Source organism: Alternaria novae-zelandiae (assembly GCF_023758075.1).
Source record: "Alternaria novae-zelandiae strain BMP 2774 chromosome Unknown scaffold_29, whole genome shotgun sequence".
Lineage (NCBI taxonomy): Eukaryota > Fungi > Ascomycota > Dothideomycetes > Pleosporales > Pleosporaceae > Alternaria > Alternaria novae-zelandiae.
The window spans coordinates 140,216-164,409 of record NW_026056989.1 but is presented as its reverse complement, the minus strand read 5'-3'; the positions used below and the strand labels follow the sequence as shown (position 1 = coordinate 164,409).

Here is a 24,194-nt window from a genome sequence, read left to right as displayed (position 1 = left end):
ACTCCTTCATCGCAAGTGACATGGCAGGCGCCCGGGAAGTGCGCGCCGCGGTAATCAATCGGGTCGCCAGAGCCCCAGTACGTGTGATGAAACCCTTCAATGGGACTGCGTTCAGTCTGCGAGTAGGTGTAAGTCAAAGTAGAAGGTGCTGTCGCAATAGTCAGACTCACGAGTGGCTTGCTGCGACTTTGATAATCTAATCCGCCTGATCTCTCTCTTCTACGCCGAAGATCGCTGTTTCGCGACCGCGACAGTTGGTATTGATCTCGGCTCTCGCGATATGACTGGTGTTGATTTTCTTAGGGGGCTCGACAACCTGCAAGACCTCTCCCTCGACGACAACGCCTAGCTCATGTACCGAGGCCTTGAATCCGTCAACTTTGATCCTCCATGCTTCCATGTTGCTTTTGGTCTTTCCATGTGCCGTATGTGAAGCGTGAGCGAGACGCAGAGCCCTCAGCCTCCATCTGCAGCGTCGTGGTGCCGACCAACCAGCAAGTTGTCCGCACGGCGTGCGATGAGGTGGAGTAGTACCTGTAGCAAAGCCATGCTCTATCTCTCCAGCTCCACTTCCCTTGCCGCAGCCTGGCTGCTCATCAAGGAACGAGGGGCTTTTCGCATATGCTTGACCGAGTTGTACTGCGATTCCATCGTCCTGTTGTGTATGATCCACATTGTACGGGTGATTTCGCATGGTACAACGCAGCGTTTGTCATGCTGGTCGGCGCATCGAGGGTTACGTCGGTGAAGAAATTCGCTTGATTGGGGCGGAGTAACTAAATGTAGCGAGGACGCGGAGATGAACGGGGAAGGCGCTCAGGACTGGATGTTCGAGGTGAAGGGCGATGCTATGAAGAGTGTCAGTTAGACTCCGGACGAATGCAATGGAGGCGAAACTCAAGATTGAGGCGCGGGAAATGCTCCCACCTGCGTTTATGCCCCCTGAACGTCCAATCTTGACAGTGGAAACCGCGGGTACCGCAAGCTTGAAAGGTAGGCGGCTGTTGTCAGCCCGTAAACGCATCCTGCCCTCATGTTCTTGAATGCGCGCCCTGCCGCGGGAGGCCCCGCTATCGCTTCGCGGTCCCTGATACCCAGAATATACCGGAGAAAGTATGGTGAACAAGGACGGACGCTGGAAGCGGAGGAGACACCCACGTGTTGGAGGACACGCGCAGAATAACAGCGACTTCGGACGCGTAGTCGGCGGGCAAGGCGCGGTTCAGGGCTTCAACAGGAAGAATAGAGAGCAAGCCAGCTCTTCTTCCCTGTCCCAGCCAAGTTGCTCATCAAGAAACGAAGAGCAATTTGGTTATTTGCATGACCCGTTGGCAAATAATCCCTGTGTATGTGTATGTTGTATTCTGGGGACTGGTCTGTATGGATCGCCATATCGGTGGTCTGCGTGTGTGCATTCGTCACAGGGTCGTTTGTCGCGAAGGAGGAGATAGGCAGTATCTGCGCAAGTGTCAGCGATCTGTCGTGGCCAAGAATACGACATGTCGTATACCGACCACTTCTGCGCTGTCGTGCGCTCTGTCGCCGACCTCATCGTTTGTGTCTTTGCCAGCCTCGAGCGTTGTGGGAAGCTTGACGGTTGCCAAGTCCGTGCCGGCGCTGCGCTCGCCAGCAGAAAGACAGGCTCGGTCGGTGCTGGCGTGGGATGACGCCCGGATAGCATGGCTGTCGACCACCAAGGTGAGGGCGTCGGTCTCCTGGTGCCAGCTAGGCTGCTGTTCGCTCGCATCGGCATCGTGGCTGATTGGCGAAGTCGTCACGGAATGGAGAACATTGTGGTAGAGGCCCATCGAATATATGCGCTGCAAGTGACGTCACCTCAAGTTGCGGTAGACGAAGTTGTTGCTGCGCCAGTAGATTGGAGTCCTCAAGAGGTTGACTGTCCAAGGCGCCACGTGTGATGTAAAGCTGTGCTCGATCGCAAGGTTGCAGGAGATGTGAGAAAGTCGATAGCGGCTCCGAGATGAGGCGCGGGGAAGTTCGCTGTTGTTGTCGTACATCTCCGTTGTGGCAATGACGCGCTTCCTGAACGTGCTAGGAAACCATGTCCCGAATACGAGTCTTGGACGGCGTGAGGATGTGTAGCCCGGTGCTGATGCCGACGCAGACACTACCTTGCCGAAGACGACGTGTTGGAGATCGAGACACCATGCCACATTCATGTGAACATTGAAGTCAGCAACGAGAATTGGGGGGACGTGGCGCCCGTGGGCGCGACGGGCGCAGGAGTCGCGCAGAATTCGGAGACATGAGATGTAGGCCGGATGTCGTGCACGTCGTGACATCTGGATGGTCTGAAGGTTCTGGGGCGCTTGATCGTTTTAGGGCGTAGCGTCGCAGCCCCACCCTGCTCGAGTAGAACACCACACCTTCACCACATCACATGTAACCATCAACACTCTTGCCATCTCGCGCGCAACCAACTCTGCAAGAGTCTGACACCTTGGGCATTCGGCTGGATTGTCCTGCCCTTTGTTCACGAGTTCCGCGACGCAAACGTCGACGCTGTGCATCATGGGCTGTTCACGTCTTTCGCCATGGGATTCTCCGGATACTGTTTGCCTTCCTATAATGGCTTCAAGTACCTCTTCTGGGAGGTCGATCATTTGCTAGGTCGTTGAAGCTTGTCTTGCTCATTTTCACTTACCAACGCACTCGCATAAGGTCATGTACGCGATATGTTGCGTGCTGTACCGTGCGATTGCCAATCTCACAATCATACACATGATTGTCCCAGACAATCGCGTTACTATGCTAGATGATGAGTCTCCAGCGATTTATCAACGTATCTTGCTAGCAGGAATACTGCCCGCCAACGCCCATTGTCCCGGCAGATCGCAGACGTGAACTAAGATCTCCTGCAAGTCAAACGGTGGCCATGGCGGACTGCCCCGACTCAAGCAACGTTCAACCAACCACGCGCAGCCCGTGCCGCCATGCAGAAGACCTATCCGAGGCCGAACTGAGCGAGTACGGAACGGCCATGATGCGAGCGGCACGCGAGAGTTGCTGCCACTCGATTCATCTTTTAGTCGAGGGTGCGGATCGCGCTAACACCCCTACTAGTCACGATCACACGCATAGCGATCCTGTGGATGGTGAGGCGAGGCCAGCAGCACCTGCGTCCGGTATTTGTCACCTTGGCTGTAGGAACGAATGTCGCATTGAGAACCCTGAGCCTCAACATTGCGTCAGCCGTGAAGATCTCCCTACGACGTCGACCATCAGACCCCATCCAATGACTGATGGTACGGAATTGTGGACGCCCAGCCCGACACTGGTATCACTGAAATCTAGGGCCGAGTCGGTGGTGCGTAGGATCGGGGAGAATACCACTGATCTTGAGAACAATGTTGCCAACGTCACTCGCCGTCTCGAGCGATACGCGAAAAGTCCGTCGATCAGTGCTGGCTCTAGTATACATCGCTTGGACGACAAAGAAGGGAGTTGAGAAGTGTATAGTGCAGGGAGAACGAATGGCTCGTGAGCTTCGACCGCCCGGGTGGTGAAGGTCGATAATCGCCCATACTTTTGGTAGTCCAAAATGACGGAGAAGAAAGACACTTCAAACACAGAACTACAAGTATCAAAGAAAAGGTAGGCGAGATGGTGTAAGCAATTGATCAGCCGATTGGATCAGACGACTGCGAAGCTGGTCGCATCAGAAGCCAATGTACAGATGGTCAAGGAGATATCTCTGCGATGAGAAGCGAAGAATGACATGATTAATCTGCATGCACGGGTTCGCGCGTTTGTTGTCGTGAAGCTTGATCTAATAAAGAACAAATCTCGTGTTTCAGACTGATGAGGACTTTGACGATGCACGAATTCATTCCAGGGTCGGCAGCGATGTCTGGTGGATTGATGAACTCTGAACTCGAGCGCTGCAGACGTGTGGGGTAGGCAGCGCTAGCGGGATCTAGTTTTGGCGGGCGCCACAAGCGCGCGGGCAGAGTGAGCTAGTCAGGACCCAGCTTCAAGCAGCTATGTCGCCTTTGCCCTTTTGCACTGGTTGGTCTCCCGATGCATTCTGGTCCCTCTTTTGACATCTACCCCTTCCCTTTTTATACTTTGCCTGGCCAACATTGCTCGTCTCACATACCAGCACGTCGCCTCAGTCACGACCGCTTCGCTGCAATCACCGTGCACGCGACAGTCCTCCTGTCGACGGCCCATTATGGCACCGATGACGTCACCTTTAGCACCACCTCACTCTCGACGCTGGCCGTCACGGTGCTTGGCTTCCACCCTTTCTCGGCCCACAACGCGCGCTGTCAAGTAAACGTGCCAGCGATACCCCGATACAGACCCGGCATGCGCGTACGTCGCAAGACGAAGCGAAGAGCGATAACTCGACCCGCGACGACGCCCACCAACAAGCCCAGAACAACCACAACCACAACCACACGCCTGTCGTGTCGAGACGGGACTTTACAAGCGGTCCGCTCTTTCCGCGCGCTGACGACGATGGCGCCGTTGGTTTAGTCACCCATACGGCTGCAAACACTGTATCGACGGAGAAGACGACGCACACTCCTTGGTACGGCCGCAGGAGTGAGTCGATGAGTATGATGCGTCACCTGAGCAAAGAAGGATTTGCAAAATGGATATTCTTCGGTAGTAATGGAATGCGACGTGCTGAGTTAGGTGTCACGGCAGGCCAGTGGCAATTCGTGCAACCTGCGTACCACGGAGGGCGCGCCCGTAGTGAAGGTGGTCTAGCGACGTGACTTTGTAGCTAACGAACAAAACTCAACGATGCAGGAGTGGTTCTGACGTGGAGTTGACTGAAGCTATTGCTTTCGGACCCTCGCCTCCCACCCGCCGAGATAGACATCACCACGGTGTGCTGATTATTCGACCATAAACGGTCGTTACTGTGTGCAGGAAGCGTGAAGCGGGAGGCGGGAACTCGTAAGGTAAATACATCAGCGCCTCTATGAGTAAGATGTGTTGAAGCGGGAAATCGTAAAATACCACGCGAAGTTCAAGCCCCATAGCGAGGGCAATATACTTTACATTGACGATGCGCTGAAAGTAAGAAACGTAAAGGCTTGAGGTGGTGACCCAAGCTAGGAAATGAATGACATCGCGCGCCAACTCACACACTGCATGATACCAATGGCTATGCCCTGAACAAGAAGACCGACTTTGATTCCAACATGATCACCATCCCCGTGAATATTGCAGAGACCACCCAAACACCGAAACCATGTCGTGCGGAATGCACTCACCAACTCTTCAAAATGCCATAATCCTCAGCAACCGCTCACGTTGGCTCTATCATCTCTTCTTGGTCGAAAAGAACGGTCCCGAGGGCGGTGATAAAGACGCACGACAACAGACTTCACAAAGCAGTTGCCGATGGACTTGAGAAAGGTGATGACAGAGAAGACATCCTTCGGCCGACAGTTCGCTCCCTCGCGCGCCTGCTCCGCGCCTTCGCACATGTCCACGACGAAGTCGTTGCTGGCATCTTGGCGCGTCGGAAGCCGAGGCCAAGTAGGCTGAGGACCGACTACATCGTGTGTCGGCTGGATCTTTTCAAGGAAGTCTGAGGCGATGGTGTTGGATGAAGCAACGACCGTCTTGCAAGGGTACAAGTCCGAGAAAGTCGACGCCTCAACAGTAGCCCTCTCCGTGTACCTCAGACTGGGTGCAGAGGTGAAGGGGCTTATAGAAGCATCGTCGTAGACATGGGCGACGAATTGGCCTTGATCGTGCTTCACTGGATCTTCAAATATCCGTGTGGAGGGTACTATCGGGAAGACCCAATCCATATTTAGCCCAGGTACAGCCGGATCTGAGATAGACTCCTCGTCAAAGGGTAAACCAGCTAGGGGCTCATCATCTGCCTCGAACCCAACGTCGTCGGGGCCGTCAGAGGGACTAGGTGGAAGCGCAACGGTGGCCGCAGCTGTGCCAGTGAGAAGATGTTCCCGCCGGTATATTTGTTCAAGCTCACCTTCTTCGTGGCGTGTCTGGCCAAGCTTGCTTGGGTTAAGACTAGACTGGGCAAGCTTGTAGTCATCCTCCTGGGGGTGGACTAACACCTTGGGCGCATATGGCCTCTTGCCGAAAGAGTCCCGACGGTACAGGTCGTCTTCATCAGCGCGAGAATGCGAACCAGCCGAATGGTTGAGCTTCTCTACCCAATGCTTGGGTAGCTCACCATATGGCGGCCCATAGGAAGCGCTGACCGAGCGCTTTAGTTCAGAACTTGGGCGGTCGCTGACCTCGTCACCCCACGGGCGATTAGTGACAGGTGGATTGAGGCTCTGAGTCGTGTCTTGGTGGCTAGTATCAACGGGTTCCGACGATCCGAAGGGGCCCATTGGGCGGACGGTGTGGCCAGCCTCGATGATGCCCCCAAAGCCAGGCTCCCAGTATTCGGTTCCGTTGCGGAGGAGCAACTGAAGCCCACCAGAAACGGCCGTGAGGTTTTCGAGGGGCTGCGTCTCCTCGGTCCGGAAACCCCACCTCAAGCTCGATCCGCCATTATGTGACAGACGCCATGGAGCTACCTGCCCGCCAGGCCGCACCTTGTAAAAGCCCCTTAGCTCTTGGTCGATTCCGGTTACCGCCGCGTCCAGCTCATCGAGGTATCGATTGATCTTCTCTTGTTTGTCGCTTGGATCGTTGCGAAATGCGCGCGCGGAAGAGTGGATGCGCCGGGGACATGCGATGACAACGTGGTCTGGAAGTTCTATCGGCCTGCGATCGAGGGTTTGTGTGGGTGAAGCCGTCGATGCCGAGCCTGAAATGCTATTAGATGAGATGAAAGTGCCAAAGGTCGTGCAAGACGTACCATTGCCGGCGCGAAGGACGAGCTTCTCAACGTGGTCTTGCGCCCGTTGCTGATCACGGTCCACAAAATCCTCGCGGGGCAATATGTGTTGAGTGGTGGGAGGGTAGTGGTAAGACGAGCGCTTGAGTTCGTTGGCTCGGTACATGTTCGGTACCTAGTAGAAGGGCATGAAAACAGTGGCTGGTTGGATGATGATTAGATGGACGGGACGTTTCGACGATAGAAATGGAGGTATCTGAGTATGGGGTGATATTTATCATGACCTAGGACCGATGATAAGCTCGCCGCGAAGATGCCAGGGGCTCGTAAGACAGCACAAGCCCACGCCGTTGCAGAGGCCATGATATTGGAACAATACAATCGACTCTTCAGACGTAGTCTAGAAGACAAGGAGTGCCGTCTCTTCGAAATCACCACTGCGCGAGCGCCCGATACCACGCGGACTGCGTCCGGCACCGGCGTTTGCAACTGCGGATGTGCCGACGGAAATGATATTGGACGTCAATACTGACTTTCCGCACGGCCAGATAAGCAAAGGATAACGGTCTACTATGACGATGCTTGCGTGTGTTTCCTCGACGTCCAGGAGTTGTCAAATCCATTGTGTTTCTCCGCCGCAATCTTACTGGGTATAGCCTCGTTGCCCTTTCCAATGGACTGGTTGGTCTGTGTGACGGGTTCCCGCTACCATAATCAGCTGCGCAGTGACTTTGTCTGTGACTAACAACGCGTTCAGCCATGTCGTGCTGAAGATTCGCCTCGGGTTTGCCATCTGCGGGTGACATGCAGCTACCATGCATAGCCACGTGAACGTTAACGGTGATAGACGTGGGCGCCGTGGGCGCTGGCGCTCATACATTGTGGGGAGTGACTGTGATGGAAGCAGCGTTGCCGTCTCTTCCGGATCAGACTTGCGCCACCTCTACCTGCATCAGGATGTAGGTGTCACTACTATGTTGACAAGGGCGCTGGGCTTGAAGTTGTCGTTTGTTCGATATGCAAGGCGTCGGTTCCTGGGGTGGTGGCTGGGTGTCAGCTATTCAGGCACGGAGGTGGGGGTGCGGCAGTCGGGGCACGGGTTGGAGTGGCTGTAAAGCAGAGATCATGGCGAGTGTTACTCGCCCAAACCTTGGGCCGACTCTCGGGTACCCGGGAAGACAGCCAGTCGGCGAGTTCTAGGGTCGACCGAACCCATGCAAGAGTCTGTGCGGCTTGAAAGGAAACGTTACACAGCATTCTGAGCCCATTTACACACGGCGGGCCGTGAAGTGATACGTCGCGCGCTCGCAGAAACAGCGGTGGAGCTTGTTAATGACGCGGTGAGCAGAAGCAACAGTGGGGACTGGGTCTCAGAGACCAGGCGGCTGGAAATTGCGTGATGGGTCCGAATGGCATATGTTCCAAGTGATGAGTCGTGCAAAGTGAGCCAAATGGCCACGTCCGTGCGCAGTACTTGCGAGTGAACATGGTAAAGCGACAATGCCGCTCGCGTAATGGGAACGTGATGAAAATGTCGGAGTGGTATGGCGAGCTAGCTTTCTGGTAAAGCTTCTTTTGGTCTGCCGGGACTGCAGCTAAAGTGCCAATGTGACAAGCATGCAGCCTGGCGACTACGTCGTGAACTGCGTCTTGTGTCTAGATGTTTCGAAGCCAAAGACGGGAGCGGACTGAGACGTGTGGAGTAAGCTTGCGGATTACGCCGTGTTCATTAGTGTGTTGGCAGTACAGAGGAAAGACCCATGATCATTCTGCCCGAGTGCATTATTGGGGAGTGAAGGTAAAGGGCGAAGTGTATTGGAGAGGCGACGTTTGACGCAGACGGAAAGCGCGTCTGAGCCGTGACCAAAGTGAGGAAGCGACGGGACTCTCCCGCATCTCGCACCCACCGACGCTCGTCCCAACCGTAAAATCGACCCACTGAGAAAGTTGTCTCCACCACGGGATGTGGCATGGACAGTAGCACAAGGTCCGCTGATAATCGGCATAGGCACGCCCAGCAACGCCACCAGGTCACCGCTACATGAGAAGCATCATGTCAACGAGTGGGTATCATGCAAGCTGTTTCGTGGATCTTGATCCTTCGTCTTCTTCCAATCGAGCCATTCAGCGCTATCTCAGACATGTTTCTGGGACTGAGGGCGTAGCCAATAGCGAACCGAGACATGACGACAGCAATGGCAACCCATGGTGTAGCCTCTCCAAACGTGATGTATAGCCAGTTCGGCTGAATGTGCAGAGTAATGTGGGGGTGAGGCGTCGGTATCAGACCAGAGACATGCGGCTGGTCGCGCGGATATTGGGGTGATAGTGGAAAATGTAGTCGCAGCACGGGACGTGCTCATGAACTCTGAGATATTGCGCCCCAATAGGTTTCAAAACGAGGGGCGATTGTAGTGGGTGTCCGATACATGCTACAAGAAGGGCGCCCTGACGAGACGCAAGAGGTAGAGCCTCCCCTACCTCAAGGCGTTTGCTACAGTTGTGCTCGTCCCCGGTCTTCCAGTCCACTCCTCAACCATCTGTACTGTATCTTCTCGGGTCCCATCAGATTGCAAAATATTCAGAACGCCTCCCTTCGTTAGCATGCCTTCAACGAAGCGACCCGCTCCACGATCTGCGTCGCCGCAGACCCCTCCCCCCAAGCGCATGAGGACCTCCGACAGTGTCCAAAAAGCAACGCGTTCGAACATATCTGCGGTTGAACCAGGCGTCATTGATGTCATGAACCGCGCGCTGGACTACACCAACGCCGCAACGAAGTACTGGAAGATTGCCGCCAAGGAAGCCAATGCCGAGATCGATCACTGGAAGAAGGAGTGCGAGCGATGGAGCGACAGGGCTAGCAGAAGCGATGCTGCTGTGGTGGACGAGAAGCGTGAGAGGCTCGCGGCGCAAAACGCACAGCAAGACGCGGAGCGTCGCTGCGGCCAGTTGTTGGCAAAGCTGGCCACACACAGGGACGCCCTCCTGCAGATTGGCGGCCTGTCCAAGAGAACGACCGATGGTAAGTCCTGACTCTACGAAGTGCGTACGAGACCCATGCTAATCTCGTACGTCGACCTTTTAAGGCCCGAGCACCCTTTCCGTCTTGGAGGAGGAAGAGAGATGGAAATCAGAGGACTCTGAAGACGAGGGCAACCACGACGAACCAGAGGCCTCTGGAGACGAATCTAGAGACGAGAGCGGCCATGGGGTGTTTGCAGACGGAAGCGACCTTGATGATTTGGAATGGGCGGGGATTACAAGAGAAATGCGCTCACTGGGATAGACGGGCGGGTGCTGACGAGGCGCGGGTGGTGATGGAGTTCCAGGCAATGTATGTAACAAATGACATGAGTTTTTCCAATCTTTACTCTGTGCTGCTTTCGTCGTCCGTCCTGTTGCTAGTGAATGTGAGGATGTTGGGGTAGATAGGTGCGTCGTGAGGGAAACAAGCCCTGAGGTCGCTACGTGAACGGCGGAGAACCGGGAACGCCAGCGGGGTCGCATCAATTCGAGCGCGTGTGGCGGAAGCGTCGCCGACAACGATGAGGGCTCGTGGAACGGGTACGAAACAAGCCTCGCTGAGTTCTGCCTGTCGCACGCTTGGCACAGTCCCGCATTCTCGTTGCGCTGCTCGGTGGGGGTGCGCGGCATCTCGCGTACTTCTTTCGTGACGGTCGTCTGGGCGAGGCATTCTCTTTGCCGGCCTCCGTATGGTACTCTCGAGCGTCGTGGCTAGAGAGAAAGCGAGGTGCCGGCATTCAATCCATAGCTATGTACTGCGCCGTCAGTCAGCTTTGCGTTCTTCGCAGTACCGCCACCGCTGTGCGCGTACCTGTACCGGCTCTCGCATGATGGTCAGGTGATGTGACTCACTGCAGACGCTGAGATGCCTGTGAGAGCTGAGCGACCTTTTGGTCTTACATTGTCAACGGCGACTTAGTCATTTGATACATCTCGACCGGCAATGAACCGCGGGCGATACATGGTCGGGCGTCGTGGACATGGAGGGCAGGCCAACGCGTCTTCGTACTCGACATGGCAGGCGCGACCCGGATGCCGCCGATTGGCAGGTCCTGCCGCCCCACGCTACAGTACCCCACATCACGCCAACACCAACACCAACACCCATCCCACCGTCGCCCACGCCATGGCAACGTCCACCACCCTTTGCTTGCCCAACGCCTCACTGATCGCATATCCACCACGTCGCATTTCATGCACTCCAGCGCTGCACAACCCCTGTACCGACTGCGAGCTGAACCTCCAGCGTCGTCCTGATACTTAGATGCATGAGCGTCCCCGCCGGTTGGCGTCGGGCTCAATATTGCTATCTCGAGCGAAGTCTGCAGCATTTCCGTTCGGGCTGCCACGCATTCATCGAAAGAATCTTCATTCGCGCCTGTCTAGCCGCAGGCCTCATCGTCCATGCAATCTGCTAACACACATGGCGTAGAGGTGCATCAATGCTCTCTGGCTGCGACTGCCCAGACATCCGAGATCAAGCTACGCGTCCACAGTTGGCGTTCGGCTCCTCGAGTAAGCAAGCATATGGACGCAATTATGTCGTGAAAGGTAGCCCTAGACGTAATAGTGCGAGTTTGGTGTTCCCAAATCTGGTAGCGACCTTCCGGTACTTCTCAGTTTTTTCGGTATTCTTCAAGACTTTCGCGGATTGCCAGTTCTTATAGCGAGAATGCTTCTTTCTACATAAGAATGTATCTGTTGGTTGGAGTCACTGATCTTGAACATTGCGCTATAGTATGTATGGTCAAATATGTACGCGTCTTCTCTGTGATGAAGAGCGCCCGGGACATATTTTGCTGCTTTCCCGAAAGAGAGCAAACGCACGTGTACTGGATGGCGTATCCCCAAGCATACAATCGGTGGTGTCTCATATGACACTATTTTTCGACGAAAGACAATTCTAAGAGAAGGTCCAACGGTACGGTAGAAGACGACGTTTGCACAGGCACATGTCTTCCAACGAAACGTGCTGCAAGGACTCCGCCGTACGTCGCATAGAACTTGCGAACGCGGCGCGAGCCCATCTGTCCATTAGTCCCATCGTTTGCGCAAGGGCCTGCTGCCACCAGTTGTCATCGCTGGTGAGGCTATTTTGCCAGGCGATTCTCTAAGCGGGGTGGAGTCTTTTAATCCGCCATAGTAATTGATGAAGTCAAAGAAATTGGAAGTAGGTGCCGTGACTGTGTGGCACGAGATCCGTTTGGCTTCATTCGGTATCGTTTGTCTCTCGGACTCGCCCCATCAACATCCCGCCCAGATTTGTCGCTATGTGACCGCATCCTTCACTCTTATAAGAGGTAGGAATGAAGACACGTAACGTTCACTCACGATCAAAAGAACCCTCGATAATCTCATATCGCGAGCTGCCACTCTATTCAGTGACGCATGATCTTTGAGCGCGACACCTCTCATTACCTGAGATCGACCTAGGCTACTCTGAATCAGTGATTCTGTGACCATCACGTCCAAATTTCAATTCTCATCTCGACGGTTACATCCACATAGTAGCGAGTAAGTTTTGTCTGCGGCTTTGTCTGCGGTTCTTTCCACTTCGAAGACGTCTTTCTGAGCCATACTAAAGCGGGCAGGTCTTTCGTCGTATCCAATCGAGTTGGAACAGCTTGCCGAGCGCAGCCCAACAAAGTCAATCGTGATGTCAAGGCCGTCCCTACCCCCACCGCCTCGACCGTTCTACGAAGAAAAGATGCTACCAGATCCTGTCTGGACTGATACCACACATAACATCCAAGACAGCACCTTGGCCGCTATTGAGCCTCATGACGGAACGATGGTAGTAGTACGGGCGGAAACAGGAACTAATGCTGGGACGTACGCAAAGAATCTCGCAAGCCGGCTCGCTACCATGGCCGCGTTGAACGGAAAGCTGACCACCTGCCTCTCGGTCACTGGATCCGAGGCTCACGGACGGGATCTTTTTGCTCGCCTTAAAAGTCTCCAGTACACGCCAGATCACCTCACCGTAGTGATCGGGAACGACGTTCACACGGTAGCGCCCTACCAGGCATTTTTGAACGGCATTCTAATCTCTCATGTAAGCACACACTAGAGAGAGATCAGACGTAGCTAACATTACAAGCACACGGAGGACATAACTCAGCATTCTTTCACACGCTTAACTGCGATGAAGCAGGCGGTGTTCATCTTCACAGTCGACGCAGATGTCAAACTGTCGAAGTATTTCCTGTCTCGCTGCACAACTTTCATCACCTTGCGCCTGACGGACATCCCCGCTCTGCAAACACCACCTTCAACCGCACCGGAAGCTTCAACTGCGTCTGCAGTTCTAGAGGTGGTGTCTGCCTTGCCTTGGGCGGAGTGAGGCGTCCACCGCTACCAGAACTACACACGCTCTGAGCTTCTCCTGTGGCGCGTCAGAGTCCGTCTTTTCTCTTGTTCAGGGCTGATCTTGTGCTTTCGGAGCTGCCTTCCAATCCGCTATGTTTGCTCGCGCAAGGCGATAACGGCTGCACAAAGCTTCTGCAACCATGGACGATTGCACCGCTGTCTTCACTCTCATTGAAGGCGGACTATCGAGACAGGAATATAGTCGTACTCGGCCTCCATTTGTGCAGCCCTCAAGGTCTTTTTGCTTTATCTGTTTGTAGTTCTTTGTGCGTGGGTGCTGTGGATGTAGCATAGATAGTCCGATGGCTCGATTTGCTTACCAATGACAATACTGCTATACACCCGGCAATCCCGAGCTTTGGGGGAGAGACTCTAGCTTTGCATTTCAAGGCGACTGGTAGTCCTACCTATACACATGTCGTTCACTAAGCAGCTACGCGAGCCATGATGCGCCGCTGGTACCCACACTTGAAGCAGATACGGTATTGGCGGAGCCCTAACTGTCCCTAGCGAACGATAGCACTGCAGTCACTACGTGAGCCTGCATACTCAAATATTGAGGTCAGAACGGGCTGGAATAGACCCAGTAGTAGTAGCAGTCACTACGTCCATCCAGTTCGATTGGCACATGCGATTGCGGGAGACATTCACATCATTTTCCCTCACGCCTCGTTTCGTGAAAGTGGCAACGTACTTATGGCAGCCTGTCTTTCAAAGCAGCTGCCGCAGACACCGTTGCGTGCAAGACCCCAATAGTAGCGCTGAACGCCTCCTTCGATGGAACCCATTCACCATGCCTATTCACATTCTTGCACCTCCACGGGTCGTCTCCTGTGGGGCTATTCTCTGGGTTGCGAGGCTGCACCCCGCTCGGGTAGGCTGGCGTTTGAGAAGCTTTTCACCCGTAAATAGCACAGCTGGGTGCCGCAGTGGTGATGTCCATTGCTTTATGCGTCGCATAAAGGCGCGCAGAGATATAGCTGCAGTGCCTTCGTCTCTGCTGGTGCTGCGCATTCCAGCGAGGCCGACGTCCACGGGTGGTGCATCGGAGTCAGGATTAGCGATGTGTGTTCTCAGGCCTGCGCGGTCTCACCCCCTCACCTCGGCTTGCGGGCGCAACCCTGAGAACGCTATGCCGTTAGCGTGGACGGCTCACTCGATCGGGCGCAACCGCCCAACACTCCGCGACTCCCCACCTCGACCAAACTTACACGCGCAACAACATTTCCGGCCGGATATGAGCTATGACTCGTCGCGACATCCAGTTGCTGGGCCACCACTGTTTCCACCATCCGACTCACCATAAGCCTCCAAGTACTTTTAATTCGGGGGCAGACACCACTCCACTTGCTCTCGAACATGAGCCGGCAGCCGCTACTCACTTTCGACCCGACGTCACCTGTCCCATCGAGCCCCTTTACTCCGACAACGCCAAGCGACTGGCTGTCATATGACTGAGTGCTCACACACGACTCGACACCGACCCGGAAGAGCGAGAGGAACTTCAAATACTGCCGTGCCCAAGCATACACCAATGACCGTGATGCCCTATACTGGTTCTACGAACCTTAAGCGGATTGGTATGGGTCTGTCATCGTGAGATGAGCGGGTTGTCCGACAGGAAACTTACATCGATGCATGCGTCTTGGGCCTTCGCGATCAACTTGACCGGGACTATTACACCGAGCACGTTTGTCTGGCTACCGGAGCGCGCCATTGGAGCCACCTAGACATGCTGCCAGTGACACGCCTATTATGACAACCAGGAGAAGAAGCTCAAGAATGCGCTTTGCAAGAGCGACATCACGGACAGTGAACTCAGAACTTCCCTTCTGGAATGACGAATGTGGCCAATCAAGTGACTCTTTACTTTGAGATCATGGGCTTCTTCGCCTCCAAGATGTGCATGCGCTGCCTTGTCAAGTGTCGGGTCCCTTACAGTTGCGACACCTCCGTCTCTATTGACAACGTTTCCAGCAACCACCAAGGTGAGCGCGACTTCATCGCTGCACCCAGTCTCCATCATATTTCGCGCAACTTGAGCTCCTCTAACAGATGACAGAAAGCGTTCCTAATTTTGTCCCGCATTCCGTCTCGTCCGCGATATGCTGCCATGTTCTTAACAAAGCCAGAGTTCCGCCGTTCCGTACGTGTTGGAGTCGAGCCAGGAGACGAAAAGTTGGAAGAACAGATGTAGACGAGACGGAGGCAATGAACAGGCTAGTTTGGAGTTAGTTTTATATTATCGAAGCGTTTCTGAAAGCCTGACCTACATTCATTCGAGACGGCCTCCCCACAACCCTCCTTGTCCTTATCGTAGTCGAACCCGTAGACAGGATGTGTTCGCGTGAGCGTGCGCTTCTCCTACCGAGCATGGTAGTACAACTCATGATGTTGATGCTCGTAGGCTGCACGCTGATCGCTGCTGCTGTTGACCCAGGTCTCGTGGCCATATTGGAATGCGCAATGACTGTCGCTTGGACCTTGGTGGTTGCTGTTTACTGAATAGTTGACCGCAGCCTGATCATTGCCCGTGGCACGATTGTTCTCTTCGCTTTGGCGAGCGCGATGGTATCGGTGGCCTCCATCCATGACATCCTTGATCTGGGCAATAGTCTCACCAGGTCTGTAGTCTCTCGTCACTCGATTGATGTCATCGTTCAGATGCCTCTTGATTAAATCGCTGGGCTTCTCATTCTCTCCATCTTCTTCCGTGTCCGTGCTCAAGGCGGCATGATCCAGCGGAACACTATCCAGCCATTCGCACAAGCGGTCGAGGTTCTTCGTCTCTTCATCGAAATTGATAGGCTGTTCGCGCTGAAGCGTGTCCTGGTGGTGGGCCGAAGGATCGCGCTCCTCGTAGCGGTCACGCTGGGGGGTGCCGCAGACCGGGAGCTGACCACCGCACTTGTAGTCCTTTTGGTGGTCGCTCTCGATCTTGTAGAGGCCTGAAGTAGCGCGAGCAAACTGGTAGCGCTTTTCGCCGGCCAAGCCGTATGTCATGTTCTTGTAGACTTCACCATGATCGTAGCCACGAGTCACCTTGTTGATTGCCTCCATCAAGAGCCGGTCTGGACTCATATCCATAATATCCCCAGTGTCACGCTCGGGTTCCTTGACTGTAGTCTCGTTCGTTGCAAGGAAGGCCGGAACCCGATTGGATAAGCTGATCTGCCTCCGGGCGGTCGACTTGAATCCCTTCATCAGATGTTTTAGCCTGTTGCGCATGTACCCTTGGTGTCCGAGATTGCTGGTCGCATTTTCTTGCTTCATGATGCGGTAGGGCTTTCACAATGGTTCAGGTCGCGAGTGGTGGCACAGCGAAATGAGGGCGCATAATGGTGAGAAGAGACCAGCGCGTGAGGTGACAGAGGATAACTGGCAACCAGGAAGGCTTAGCGTAGTTAGTGAGCGTACTAGAAAGGGTCGGCAGACAACGTCAGTCGGTGAGTGCGCGGGTCGGAGCAACGAAGGTTAATTTCAATTGCGGGATGCCCTGGTGAAGACGGAAACAGACAGCGTATCTACCAACGCTACGACAATTTGTTGCATCGGCTTTGACAGCATATGTCACAGCATCTACGACATGACTGCAATACATAAGTGAGTAAAGGGACATTGCTCGTTGCTCGTCATTATTGGTGATCCAGAAGCCCGAAAAGTCGCCATTATCGCGCAGGGCGCGTTCCAAGAGACGATGCGATCATTTGCACATACATGACAACATCACCTCAGCTCGTAACGGGCCGTGCTCTCCGCCCCAACGTTCCACCTCGACACTCCAGTTCCCTTCGTGCGTAGTGAAGTGGTGGTCGATCATGTCGATTTGATATCGCGGTTCTTGACCCGTCACGAAAGCCGACTAAGAGATGCGACGCGCGAAAGATGCGAGATCATCCCGCCAAAGAAAGCTCGACACGAGTCCTGAAAGCCTTCATTAACTGCCCACAAGAGCTAGCCGACACCTGGCTGTGCCGTAGCCCCGACCGCGACCACGTGGGCCATTTCGCAGAACATTCGTGCTACAGCCGTTCGATCATTCGAAGGCGCGAATGCCATCGAGCATACACTCAAGGGGCGAGGGACGCATCGAGTTCGAAGCAAAACTGAGATGCCCTCGCGGGAGGGTCCTAAAAGCCGTCCTTGTTGGTGCGATCGAGCGTGATGCGCACGCTTTTCTTTCCATGTCTGAACAACGGACCCTGTCGCCCCAGGTCTGCGAGTGATAGCTGTTCGCCCGTGACTCACTTGGAACCGACGACGAGATCTCATTCACATGATCTTTGGAGGTGCACGAGTCCAAAGCGAAAAGCCGACTCCCAAACCAGCCCAGTATGTCTCTTGTAAGGTATCCAAGTTGATGCAGCCGGTCCGCTACTCCTCTAGCGAGCGGAAGAAGATACTACACCGATTTTCGTATGAGTCGTCAAAGTTGATGTGGCCGGTGTGCTCTTCTCAAAGAAGCAGAGACGACCTTCCACTCGGCGTCGGGTCTGGCGAATAGGGTGGTGCGAGACGAAGTAGTCATGCATGCTGGCCTTGCTCTTCTGGCCTCACCGATTAGGGGACTGTGCTTTCGATTTGGACTGAAGCAGGCTACTCTATCAGTACGCGTTGCTTCGACATGTTATGGTTCACCTCCATGTTCAGTGTGCCAGCCAATCGTCCCAAGCCGTAAGACGGTCAACGCGCGACAAAGTTTGTGTGAGGGGTGTTGGCTGTGCCTTCGATCGGCGCTGTCGGAGGAGTCATGGGCGCTGGTGTTTTTGGTGTGCGGGAGCTCTGCGGTTGATGCGAAAGTCGTATGGCTTTCGTGAAGCCGTTCGGGAGCGTGTGCGATTGGTGGTGAGGCCTAGGCTGGATCGTCAGCAAGATGGACTCGAGATGGGTCGGTGGCCGTTCACGGATACTTGTACAAGTAGTGCTGCCAAGCGGCATCGTTGGAGCGACCAGACCAGTGCGACGTATTGTGTTGTGCGGGTTTGACAGCCCGAGTAATACGGATTGGCGCGCATTCAAGAAGGCCATGGGAGGCGAGCTCAGTCAAAGATGGCAGGACGCGTGCCGAGGTGGTCATGGAAGAAGGGGATGCTGCACCCCGCCATCATCATTGGCAAGGGATTCATGGCTGCCAGTACCTGGACACGATGTGGGCATGGGAGTTCTCCCAGACAGTGCATTATTGGGTGCGACGAATTATCGGGCGGGGCGTATTGCTGTAGGGGCGGTTGACCGTTGGAGACTGTCGTCGTCGTCGTCGTCGGCGAGGGGGTATGAAGGTTACGGAGAGCCTGGCGAGTACGAAGCGCGCCTACAGGAGAAAGGATGAGATGTGGCGGATATCACTAAGACGTATGCGGGTCCCGTGTGAATGATGGATGATCAAGGCCATGCCGCTCTAGGAGTAGCGTGACACCTCGCATCACGGCTTGCCCCGCATCCGCCGCGCAACCCCAACACCAGCACTTCCAAGGTCCCCTTCGTCTGGTTCCCAACCTCACCATCCTTTCTCAGCGCAACCAACACCCGTAGCACACACAACATGTCACTCAGATACATCTTACCCTGTTCTATCTTCTAGGTCAGAAATCCAGGGATTTCTTTTTAGCGATCTAACGTAATTGTACTCAGTAGAATTGATCTTTAACTTTGCGACGGGATTTCCGAGGAGGCGATTGTTTAGAACGTTTCCCGCCTTATTTGCTTTTGCCATAGAAAGACTGCTGGGAAGACACCGCATGCTTGCGAACTCGCGACCTCTAGGGCTCGAGCACACTTCCGATGCAGACTAGTGGCCTTCCCCGCGCCGAGGCCCAGATCAGCTGCAGGCTCCTGGCTCCGCGGCATCAGCACCAGCACCACCACCTCCACCACCAGCCGCGCGGAGAAAGCGCCAACTACCCCGCGACATCACGACGACCCTCATATTCCAATACCTCACTACACCGCCGCCTGTTTCATATCGCCGCCTCGCATACCTCCGCCTCGCATGCTGTAGCTGAATCGAGAGGCGCATTCCATCGCCCATGCAGCCCGCCGCAGCTGTCACCACACGGCCCCAACCTCGAAAACACCATGTATATACACCTGGCACATTCACCCATCGGCAGCAATTGAGCCTTCGGCCGTCATGAGCAGATGAGGAGGTGCGACCACACCCGGGGCTATCATGGCAGCTGGAGCGCTTGTGCCGGTATACGCGACCCTTGTCGGACAAGTGGCTATTTGAATGCTGTAAGGCTGTGCCCGTGTGAGACTTCTATCGCGTCTGGACGAGAGCGGTACATGCAGTGCTTGCGCCGATAGCCACAGCCGCCACTGGTTTGCGAACCGCGTATGAGTGACGCCATCTCATGCAGCTATATCGTACACGTATCGAGCGCAACGTACCTGGACTGCGACCGCGCGCCAAATGTGGCCCCCGGCGAAGACAATCTCAACTGCTGCCATTCTCGGTGAACCCAGCACGAGGCCGACATCAGGCTTCAGACACAGACCGACAACTCCAACTTCTCCGAGGAACATGTCGACGCCAAGAAACGATACTGGTCTATGAATATCGCAAATCAGGAAGCTGGCACCGGGTCTTTCATCATGTCATGGACAAGGCACTAGCTCAACCAACAGGAGAAGACACACGGGTATTAGATTGCGACCTGGAAACTAGCACGTCGCCGTTGACTCGGTCTTGCTCTCAGCTCTTCCGAGTAGTAATGCGATGACATCCTGCCCAGCTCCGAGGCTGTACGGTACCATCTCTAACTGCTCGGTTGACGAGAATGCCACGAAATAGCCACTTTCCGCCACAGTCTCGCGCAACCGCACCAGGCATTTGCACCCCAACGGCTCACCCTCTCGAACACCTCATGAAGCGGCCCAAAGCTACGACATTCCCGCGAATCGGTTCGCGATCTTACTCTCCAGAGCGTGCGCGAAGTCTCGTTCGAAACGACACTTTCACAATCTCGCGACACCAACGATCCTGACTATACCCCAAATACACTCTTGCATCGGCTGAGATCAAGACAACAGGCACAAGTCGTCTGAGTTTCGCTTTGGATGGTTGCTTGGGAGGACTGAGATCATGGCGCCGAGACTCCGGTGTCCAATATTGGAATTGAAGAAGACTGTATTGAAGACGCTCAACGTCTACTCGGAGTTTCAGGCACCTCCGAACCGTGCAACTCAAGATGTCCCTGCTAATGGCCCGACAAACCCGGAGCTTCCGAGCCGGCTTCTGCCGCTACCGCTACCTCTGGACTGACTCAACAATCCGCCGACACCATCAATTTGTGTTCCACATGCACGATTGCTATGTCGCAGACATGGCCACACTATATGCATGCTCGAAGCGGTCATTGCTGAGATCAGGGCATGACTACTACAAGTTGCAGGGCACTGCAAATGTGCAGATTGCAGTAACAAGAGCGCATATGCATTCAACGCTTACTGAACTTACCATGCTACTCTCACGCATCCTCCTGGATTTGGATCCACGGCCGCTCTCTTGTGCCGACCATCTCATGATGCAGTACAAGGAAAACGCAGGGTGACGAGCTAGCAACATGAGGTTTACTGGCTAAAAATGGGAACATTTCCAATGCCAGAATCTTGCGTGGGGCTTCCAGAGACCGTTCGAGTGATGAGCCTTGCCTCTAGATCTAGCACGAATTCAGTTGAGCATCTGAACGCCATTCCCGTCCCCGTCATGCTGTCAGCTTTCTGTCCTAACTTTACCATGTGCTTTCCTTTTATCCATAGGCATCAGGTTCTATCATGATGATACTTGGCTGTTTCGACCATCAATTTCTTCTCCATGCCTGACTTTCGGATTCTAGCTCAATGAGCTCGTCGCGCTTACATGGTCCTCGCCGTCTGCATTGTGTAGTCGATATTCGCCACCAAAAGGTTGCAGCGACTTGTGCGCAGAAACACGGTCGACTATTAAGTGTAGTGCATCTTGGTTCAAGAGAGTTTCTTGGTATCAGCCATCCAGAACATGAGAGGGCGTATCTCATTTGGTCCATATTGCTCGACATCTTCCAAGTCTTAGTCAAAAGAGCAGCACGGAACTTATATAAAAGCTTGCTTAAATAAGAGTCATGCTTTGCGCAAAGTGATGAAGACAGCCTTGCGAGGTCGGGGGAGGCGATAGATGCGGAAGTGCGGCTTGCTTCCGAGCAAACCAACGAGATGACGTTGGCTGGTACACCAACGCAAGAGGTATCAGGAGATCACATGCTACATTTGTACTTGAGTACCATTACAACCATTTTCCTGTTCCGTCGCACGCTACATGTCTTCTGATCGAGAAAGCAAAAACGCCAACGCCAACGCCAACGCCAACGCCAACGCCAATGAGCACCTAACGCCGTCTCTGCCGTCGAATTCGTTCCCATTCGCAATTTGTATACCTTTCAAACCCCTCACCCCTTCCAGCTTAGGTACTACCCGAACTCGCGCATGGCATGTCAACCACTCATCCAATCTAGCTCGCACTGCAGGCTTCTGGACAAACAACCCACGAACGTGGTGGGTAGAAGGTTACTAGTCCCACGTCCACCCGTTCCTTGATGTGCACACATGGCTCGCCGGGTAATCCTCGGGTGCCGACGAGCCGCAAGGCTTAGCCCGAGCTTCCCTAGGCCGAGGATATGTTGCATACTCTTATTTTACGACCTTTTTGATACTAGTAGAGGGCTATACTAGACTTGGACACCTTTTCGATGATACCCACTAGCTTATATATTCATCTTAGTGCACACATGGTGGCGGATGTCGTACACGGGAAGATGCCTCCGCTGAGGGTCATGGTTGAGGTCAGAGTGCGACATGGCGGCTTCATCGTCGCCAGATCCAGGCCCAAGTTCAGACTCGGTGCTGTCGGTACCGAGGGACTGATTTACGGATGGGCCGTGATGGTCATGAGGGGTAAGTGGGCCATTGGTCGGGGACTAGACCTCTTCTCCATAGTCTTTAACGTTCATTGATTCGAATTGCTGAAGAAGGCCGGTGTTGGATGGTGTAGGCACCGCGCTGGCATCGACTTGGTTTTGGACTGGTTGGGCGTCCATGTCGTCGGCGTAGATGAAGTCGTAATCAAGTGAAAGCGTTGAAGGCTCGTCCGTGTCGCCCTCGTACGCAGCCATCTCCGCATCACCAAGCTCGAGGATCCTGGCATTGTCTTCAAAGTCTGACTGTATGAGCACGTCGTCGAGATTGCAGGTTTCATTGGTGGCCCCACCGTTTACTGCTTGAAGGTATTGGGTTTCGCCCTCGTAAAGAGTAACTTCCTCGTCATCCGAGGCGTGCATGCTGGCATTGTCGGCAACCTCTAGATCGGGTAACGGCTCCCGAATAAGGTCACTCAGATTGAGGGAGCCGATGCTGGCCCCGTCGTTGACAGTCTCTGTCTCCTGGTTTCCATGGATCAATCGGTCAAGGTGCTCCAGGGTCGCGGACAATTCATCCATGATGGCCTGCGGGCACGAAGCGCGCAGCTGTACCGCGATATCCTCTAGGTTCGTATGAATGATCTCGAGCGAGACCAAATCAGAGGTGGGGTACCGAGTGGTGCCATCCTGCACGAAATGCGAGATGCTCGCCCGGGGGAAGTGTTTTGCTACGGGCGTGCAGATACCCAGTGACTGGCTAATACCGTCAGCAAAAGGTAAAGCATCGGCATTGCCATCTTACCTGGAACCCGACAGAAGAGGGTGTCGAGATGAAATCGAACCACCTAGTAATTGGTGTTCGTGATCAGAAGGTGCAGGATGGAGAATGAGACAATCTGCTCGCCTGCATTTGAATACCGCGCAAGATGGCGTAAAGTAAATTGATTCCAGTCTGTGCTGCTTGTAGCGAGAACAAGCCTGGTTGTAAATCCCGTCGGTGAGATGCGGGTGAGTGACAGTGCGCAGGCCAACGATGTGCCGCTCCTCAGCAAAATACATAGAGAGTATTGGCGAAGAGATGTCGCGAATACTGAAGAAGGAACAGACGGGCTCGGATCAAGATGCAGTCGTCTCGGTGACGCGTGAGGTGACGTGGAGGGGTGCGTTTGTTACAAACTGATAGTCCTAATGAGACCGTCTCGTAGGTGAGAACGCAATGGGAAAGCCTTCAAGGCTACTTCTCTCGCATAGAAAGCCGTGTGATTTGACACAGATCTCACCGTCGGGCCTTATTCCTTTGACGGACGCTTTCGATTGCAACTTCCCTGGTGGTTGTGACAGGCTTCGTTAGACCTGCATCAAACGGCAATAATTTTGCTGGACAGAGCAGACGTTTTCGGGCAGGGAATTAACGTATTACCCAAGGTAGAAAGTACCCTCTGTTGAATAAGAGGTTCGCAGCCTCGACCACACAAGGCTCGTGATCAGCAGCATCCGTTGCATTCGTCATGGACATCCTCATGACATATGCTGCAGCACAAGACGAAGGCCGTGTGAGCTCCATCAAGACGGCTGCCGTCGTTGACTGTCCCGAGATCCCGCGAGCAGAGGCCAAAATGCATAGGGGCTTACGAGAGCGTATCGAGGGTATGAGCGGCGGTACTCTTCACATCATCGGACATTCGATAAACTCTTTTGCTATGTCTCCAAAACATCTGTTACCTGCCCCGAATTCGATAAAGCCATTGACCGGACTAATCACCCAGCAAGATATGTCTTCACAGCGAGATACGTTCATGACATCAAGGGGTATCGAATCGCGGCTTATCCTAGGCAAAGAGCCCCCCAGCACTGGTTCCACAATGGCCGCCCATGCGGGATGTCCGCTTTGCCGCATCCTCGCTTGTGGGTGTACGAGCCCGGTGATCGTTGTGGGGAGAATCGGGGCTTGAGACTGCAGCCGTTCATAGAGAGGGCTCGTGTCTGGGACTGCGATTAGCGTTGAGAACAGAATTTCTGCGTAGTGGATCGTGAGTTCAATTCGGCATACGACATTACCATACCCAAAAAAGCGAGGCCAGTTTACCAACAGATGATAA

The 24,194-nt window shown here is 54.2% G+C and overlaps 4 protein-coding genes across 4 annotated transcripts; 1 reads left to right on the top strand and 3 right to left on the bottom strand.

The window, feature by feature from the left end:
- Positions 1–5,276: 5,276 nt before the first annotated feature.
- J4E88_010150 (uncharacterized protein) lies at positions 5,277–6,971 on the bottom strand (the record flags this gene model as incomplete). Its single annotated transcript, XM_049403745.1, has 2 exons — positions 5,277–6,775; positions 6,827–6,971. The coding sequence occupies 2 exons, from the start codon at positions 6,969–6,971 to the stop codon at positions 5,277–5,279; spliced, it is 1,644 nt and encodes a 547-aa protein (XP_049250525.1).
- A 2,438-nt stretch (positions 6,972–9,409) lies between these two features.
- On the top strand, positions 9,410–10,094 carry J4E88_010149 (uncharacterized protein; the record flags this gene model as incomplete). The annotated part of the gene is made up of 2 exons (XM_049403744.1): positions 9,410–9,830; positions 9,895–10,094. 2 exons carry the CDS (start codon positions 9,410–9,412, stop codon positions 10,092–10,094), a joined length of 621 nt encoding a protein of 206 aa, XP_049250524.1.
- Positions 10,095–15,565: 5,471 nt separating this feature from the next.
- On the bottom strand, positions 15,566–16,474 carry J4E88_010148 (uncharacterized protein; the record flags this gene model as incomplete). The annotated part of the gene is made up of 1 exon (XM_049403743.1): positions 15,566–16,474. One exon carries the CDS (start codon positions 16,472–16,474, stop codon positions 15,566–15,568), a length of 909 nt encoding a protein of 302 aa, XP_049250523.1.
- Positions 16,475–22,155: 5,681 nt separating this feature from the next.
- On the bottom strand, positions 22,156–23,617 carry J4E88_010147 (uncharacterized protein; the record flags this gene model as incomplete). The annotated part of the gene is made up of 4 exons (XM_049403742.1): positions 22,156–22,848; positions 22,898–22,940; positions 23,376–23,420; positions 23,610–23,617. 4 exons carry the CDS (start codon positions 23,615–23,617, stop codon positions 22,156–22,158), a joined length of 789 nt encoding a protein of 262 aa, XP_049250522.1.
- Between the last annotated feature and the right edge of the window lie 577 nt (positions 23,618–24,194).